The following is a 7024-nucleotide window of genomic DNA, read 5'->3' on the forward strand; positions in this document are numbered from 1 at the left end:
AGGGGAGGGGGAAGGGGAAGGGATGTAAAAGAGTTTACAAAATAAAGCCACTATTAATTTAAAAAAGAAAAGCAAAAAGATTGAGGTGGAAAGAAAATATAAAATAAAGCCACTAAGTTCAAATTAATTTTTAAAAAGAAAAGTAAAAAATTACCACCTCAATATTATTTTTCCATTAGTCACCTACTAATCATTGAATGATTATTTAGAGTTATTTTTAAAATTTGTGGGACTAAAGTGTTTATTCTAAAATCAAGCTTAAATCTCAGAAATCAAAAATATATTTTGTCATTTTTTTAATACAACAAAGGTAATATTCTATTTATTCAACTTTAGGAGAATAATATTGCTAAATGTCACTCAATTATCTTTGAGTAAACCTAATAATTGTATAACTTAACTGTTTTACACCAAACATACCTTAGTTATCGAGAAAATTATTTCTTTCAACAATTTCATAAACGGAAAAAACCAACTTGTTTTCTCTTTATAGTTTTTTTTTTAAAAAAAATACTTTTACCTAATTTGTTTTGTTTTTTTTTTGGTTTTTAAATGTAATATTAAATACTCCTCTAATTTACCATTAATTGGGATTACATCCAAGAACAGGGTTGGATTTGCAGAACCGTGTTGCCAAACAAGGTTTTTGCGTAGGCCAGGTTGATCCTCAGCAAAAGGAGAGAGGCCGCAAAAAAGGAAAGCCCCAAATGGCCGAGCGTTTGTCCCTACAACTGACACTTCCATCGCATTCATCCCCTGTGGCTTCTGCTTCGAAAAACTCAATTTCACCCAAATCCATGGCTGCTACTGTTTTTGGAACCGCCGCCGCCGCCGCTTCCTCCGCCTCATCAACCACTCGTCTCCTCTCCTCAGCCACCAGAGCTACACTATCTTTCTCTTCACGTTCACCATCCCTCCTCTCTCGCTCTTCGTCGTCCTCCTCTTTCAACTTCCTCCGATCGTCTCCTCTCATTTCTCACCTATTTCTCAACCAGGTTCTCTCTCTCTCTCTCTCTCTCTCTCTCTCTCTCTCTCTCTGTTCTTGTGTGTGTCTGTGTTTAGATTAACGATGTTTATATTCGGTTTCTTGTTCTGGTTTTCACTGCTTCAGGGAGGGCCGAGTTCTTGTGTATCAAATAGAGGATTCAGTGCGGCGTCTAATCCGAAATGCCTGGCATCGGACCCTGAGCAGTTGAAGAGTGCTAGAGAAGACATCAAGCAGCTACTGAAAACCACATTCTGTCATCCTATTTTGGTATTTCTGTGGTTCATGATATGAAGTGCTATTATCTATTATCTATTGTTTTCTCAGTTCAACTTGAATCGTGTGGAATTATTTGTTTACTATTTTGTCGTATATTTGGTCCTATTTTCACTTGATAGCGACTGAGTGTCTTACTTGTAATAATTGCCTGTTTATATTTGTATTGGCTATCGTGCTTAAGTTGTAATTGGAAATAATTAGTAATGTTCGTGGTGGAGTTTAAAGTATTGAAGAATTTAGGGTCATGTCCTCTAAAGAATTGTTTCATCAATTTGTTTGGTGGAACTCTTTTCTACCGACATGTATTCTGACGTTTCTTCCCTCCCTCTAGGTCCGGCTAGGTTGGCACGATGCTGGAACTTACAATAAAGATATTGAGGAATGGCCGCAGAGAGGTGGAGCTAATGGAAGTTTAAGATTTGATGTTGAGCTGGGCCATGGTGCTAATGCTGGTAATTCTTCAACAATAACCGTGCATTACAGGGTTTGTTCATTCTAATTGACTGATTGTTTCGCAGGTCTTGTTAATGCCTTGAAACTCATTGAGCCTATCAAAAAGAAGTATTCTAACGTGACATATGCAGACCTATTTCAGCTGGCCAGTGCTACAGCTATCGAGGTCATAGTATTATCCATCTCTTGAACTAACATGAACCCTTAACTGAAATTATATAAGGATTTAATGTTCTAATGATTTGATTCAACTTCTATACAGGAGGCTGGAGGACCCAAAATCCCCATGAAGTATGGAAGGATGGATGTTGTAGGGCCGGAGCAATGCCCTGAAGAGGGGAGGCTTCCTGGTTAGTAGACTAAGGGCTGGCCTACAAGGGTCACCCTGATTTCTATTAAATATGAATTAAATTATTTGCAAATTAGTGTTTAGTAATTGGCTTCCATATGGGAGTCCTAGTATTTGAATTTACAGATGGAGGAGTTAATCTGATGCTCAAATTCTATTGTAGATTTCATTGAAAATTACCTTCTGAATCTCTATTATTTCATCCTGTGGCAACAAAATCAAAATCGGAAGAGCTATTTTATAATGTCGTATGCGGAATCATTGAAATATTGTGGTGTGAATTATCATGTCATCATGTTAATGAATATGTCAAATCTAGAGTTGCTTATGTTGATTTACCTGCATTGTCATGTTGTTCCCTTTTTGTTTACCTTATTTCTTGGTTTTTTTTTTTTTTTTTTTTTTTTTTTTTTTTTTTTTTCCTCTTCCTGGTAAATCATGAATTAGACTAAATTGATTTGGAGGATGGTTGTCTGGACTTCAGCATAGGAAGTGAGTCCACTTACATAATTAAAAGGATGAGATGCTTAAGTGTGATACAAGTGAAAGAAAGAGGAAGCGTAAGGCATGTCTCTTGCCTTCTAGCAATTTTCTTCTAACGCTTAAGAGTTTGAAAAAAGTGCTGGTGTATTTCCTTGTGCTGCTGAAGATGTAATTTGTCATTTTAGGATAATTACAAAAGAGAATTTTCTTGTTTCTTTATATTAGTCTTTTGGAAAGTTTTTGATATTTCGAGATGCTTGTCTATCGATGCACTCTTGCCTCACTCTTTTCCACATATTTTTAAGAACTAGTCTTTATTCAGATGCTGGTCCTCCATCACCTGCTGCACATCTACGAGATGTTTTCTACAGAATGGGGTTGAATGACAAGGTATCGTGAATCAGTCTGCCATTTGACTAAATAATTTTTGCATGCTTGCTTTGTTTGATTCAAGGTTTCTGGATCTTTAGGAAATAGTTGCATTATCTGGGGCACACACGTTAGGGAGAGCTAGGCCAGAACGCAGTGGTTGGGGAAAGCCAGAGACCAAATATACGGTATATTACCATTGTTTTGTTGTGAATGGGTTAAAAAGATCATTTATGTGTCTCAACTAGTTATTTGTCCTTCCGACTGGTTATACTGTGGAATGAACATTCTGCTTATTGTGTGTGTACATTTATATTGTTAAGAAACATACTTTTTCTTTTAACGTGAAACCATACATTTATTGTGGAAGAAAATACAAAAAAATAGGTAAGATATTAAGACTCTCAATGGGATTACAATATTCGTGGCAGTGAGGTCATATTATTAAACAACTTCAGTTAGCGAAACCAAACTCAACCAACTTCCATCGACTAGTCCAGACTATTATGACTTAGTTGGACCTGATTGGTGTGACAAAGTGACAAATTATTTAGTTTATCTTTTATTTAAATTTATTCTAATATCGATTAAGCTGCCTTTGATCTTGCTATCTCAGACATTCTTGGATCTTCACCCACAGGATCTTAGGAGCTACTATAACCATCGAGGCCACTAGCCCATCCAATAGATTCTATTTTGTATCTATTAGCAATTCTCTCAAAAGGCTTACCTAACGGGAGAGAGCTATTTATTCATACGCACCAACCAGGAACAAGATTGGGCCATTTCTTACGAAACTTAATTGATCGACCCAGCGAGTGAATGAAAATAGTCCTATTATTCCCCTCTTTTCCATGTTCAATTTGATAGCCAACATCATTGTCCTCTCCTTGGAGAAATTCCCCCTCTATTGCACACCATGCTTGAGGGCACATTCTAAGAATCCCAAGTCTTTGTATCAACTGGTATAGGATAGACAAAACAATTTCCCTCTATGGCATACATTGTCTTGACTTTGGAATTAGCCTTGATTAATCTTAAAGTGTATCCTGGCCAAGCTTTATTTATTATTCAACCAAACAATTTGAATACCCAGTTTTCATTAATTTACAACTTGTAATAGCTTATAAATTCATCTTGAATTTTTAGAATTGAGACATGCTATGCTGTATTTGCTTTTGGACCTTCTTGAAATGGGTTAGTGTCACAATAAGTGGAAATGACGAACTAGATTTGATATTCCTTCTATACTAGTTTCCATTCGATGAAATATAGATGGATTATTAGTTGATAAGTTGAACCTGATCTTCTTTAGCTCTGTTTGGATGTTTTTTATACTTCAATATACTTTGTCTTTCCAACCATATCTTATTTTGAATCATCATCACGGCTTTAAATTTGTAACCGCATTTTAGCTGCTATTCTCTGGAGATTCCTTTTGTTTTAATTTTTCCTTACTGACAGAAAGATGGACCCGGTGCACCTGGTGGACAATCCTGGACCGCACAATGGTTGAAGTTTGACAACTCATATTTTAAGGTTTATACCATATTGGCTTCATTTTATATGTTCTGAGAAGATGGTGAACTAGTTTTTGCTTACTATGTTTGCTCCATATTATATGTAGGATATCAAGGAAAGGACAGATGAAGAATTACTGGTGTTGCCAACTGATGCTGTTCTCTTTGAAGATCCAGCATTCAAGGTAAAACAGAGCTACACATTCCCCCACCCCATCGTTGCTCCCTGCAGGAGACATTATTTTGGGGACCAAGAAACATCTTCAATGGAGTTGGTCTTTCATAAGGCAATCGAAAGGCTCAGTTTGGTTTTCATTTACTTATATTGTGTTGCAGGTTTATGCTGAAAAATATGTTGAAGATCAAGAAGCATTCTTCAAAGACTATGCTGAAGCCCATGCCAAACTCAGCAACCTTGGTGCTAAATTTGACCCTCCAGAGGTCTGTCGCTCTGCATAATATATTATTTTTTTCACTCTTGTTTTGAATGGCGGGCGTTTACGAATTACTAAACTTCCTTTTATCGAATACATTTTGATGTCATCCAACTAAGTATATTGCAATATTTTATGGACACGGACACTGATTATCCATAGGAAAAAAATATATAGGGAAAAGTATCTCTTTGGTCACTAGGTTTTGGGTCTAGTTTCCATCTGGTCGCTAGGTTTCAAATGTTACATATTTAGTCGTTAAGTTTTGAGTTTGATTATTTAATTTAGTCCCTAGATTTTAAAATGTTACGATTTTACCCTTGAGATTGAGTTTTGTTTCACTTTGGTCCATAGATTTCAAGATTTACTCTTTTCACCTTGATTTTGTATTAAATATTCACTTTCAGTCTTTTGTATTAGTATCTATTTATTAATTAAAAATAATTATGAAATAAAATTTTTAAATTATTTTTAGTAGTTTTGAAAAAATAGTGAAAGTTAATTGATTATAATTCTCTTAATTCTAAATTAACACTAGAGACTGAAAATAAGTATTTAGTGTAAAATTGAGATTAAAAGTGTATATCTTGAAACTTAGAGACCAAATTGAAACAAAACTTAAACCTCAAGGGTAGAATTGTAACATTTTGAAACTTAGGGATTAAATTGAAATCAAAATCAAAACTTAAGGACTAAATGTGTAAATTTGAAACGTAAGAATCAAATGGAAACTAAACCCGAAACCTAGGGACTGAAAAGGTATTTTCCCCAAAAATATATATGCTTAAGCCTGGTTGAAAACTGCATTTTGTTGATGACAGGGTATTGTGCTTGATGATGCATCTTCGAAACCTGCAGGAGAGAAGTTTGAGGCCGCCAAATACTCATATGGAAAGGTTGTATATATTACAAACTTTCAATATTTTCATTTTTTTGCATAATTGAAGTCTTCAGAAAATCTCTCGTCTTCGTAAAATGTTTATCTTCTCTACTTTTGGCTGTCTACTGCAGGATTAAAAACAAGTATCATGTTTTGTTGTGCCACGTGTCTTTTTAATAATACAAGTTGAAGCTTTGTTCAAGTCCTTGACATCTGTGATGTCACGTCTAAAAAAAAACTTGGAAGTCTTAAAATGAAGGAGAAATGGAATAAAATTCAATAGTATTGCCTATTTGAATTGCAGAGAGAGCTATCAGACTCAATGAAGCAGAAGATTCGGGAAGAATATGAAGCTTTTGGTGGAAGTCCAGATAAGCCTTTACCAACAAACTACTTCCTTAATATCATTGTTGTGATTGCTGTTTTGGCAATTTTGACATCCTTGCTTGGAAACTAATTTGAGTTTTTTAATCTATTTCTGAAATGGTTTGTTTCTCAACAAAATGCCTTATAATTTCACAATTTGTTTCTAGTAATTACTTTTTCAGTTCAATAATATGCCGGGTGGGAAGTTCGAGCCTTTGACTTCTTGATCGAAGATACATACTGTCAGTTGAGCTATGCTTATATTGACTCTAGTGGTTATCTTCTCGTATAGAAAATTAACTAGAATTTTAGACAACTAACGACTATAATAGTCCGTGGATGGGTAAAATATCTAAGACAAGTCATCATTGAAGATATAATTATAAATTTGAATATGTTTAAGCAATACTTAACCTTTGTGTCACCCACTAGAAATAATTAAATGTGGTTCTTCCCGTGTCTCTGCCACTTTCGTAACGTTAGATACATGTGTAAAGTAGCACCCACATTATACCTCTCGGTCTCACTGCACACACAAATTCATTAAAATGTCATTTTGGCTATTTTGGATTTGCTTTGAATAATGAGTTTCATGCAACATTGTGTGAATCTTTAGCATTGTTAAATTTTAGAGGGAAGACAAAAATCAACAATAAATTAACAAATTATTTTATAGGTAAAATACCTTTTTTGTTTTTTAGATTTTGAATTTAGTTTCAATTTAGTTTTGATTTTAAAATATTATATTTTTAATTTTGAGTTTAGAATTTTGTTTCTATTTGATTTCTAAGAGGATGCTTGGGGTAATGATTTGGTTATTATAGTCTTTCCTAGGTTATTATAATTGAGTTATAATAGTTTGTGTTTGGGATGTAAATTATTTTAGTTTGTGTTATAATAGTATGT

The 7024-nt window shown here is 34.5% G+C and overlaps 1 protein-coding gene across 2 annotated transcripts; it reads left to right on the forward strand.

The window, feature by feature from the left end:
* Positions 1-427: 427 nt before the first annotated feature.
* Positions 428-6256, forward strand: TAPX (thylakoidal ascorbate peroxidase). 2 transcript variants are annotated; one of them, XM_039030592.2, is made up of 12 exons: positions 428-995; positions 1112-1255; positions 1596-1716; positions 1783-1883; positions 1980-2067; positions 2872-2939; positions 3020-3106; positions 4383-4457; positions 4546-4623; positions 4775-4879; positions 5694-5768; positions 6057-6256. In XM_039030592.2, exons 1-12 carry the CDS (start codon positions 708-710, stop codon positions 6207-6209), a joined length of 1383 nt encoding a protein of 460 aa, XP_038886520.1. In that variant the 5' UTR covers positions 428-707; the 3' UTR covers positions 6210-6256. The 2 variants fall into 2 exon arrangements, with proteins under 2 accessions (XP_038886520.1, XP_038886521.1); XM_039030593.2 differs by having other exon boundaries at positions 474-995; positions 5884-6256.
* The last annotated feature ends 768 nt before the right edge of the window (positions 6257-7024 follow it).

Source organism: Benincasa hispida, chromosome 4 (assembly GCF_027475165.1).
Source record: "Benincasa hispida cultivar pf3 chromosome 4, pf3_genome.v1.1, whole genome shotgun sequence".
Taxonomy (NCBI): Eukaryota; Viridiplantae; Streptophyta; class Magnoliopsida; order Cucurbitales; family Cucurbitaceae; genus Benincasa; species Benincasa hispida.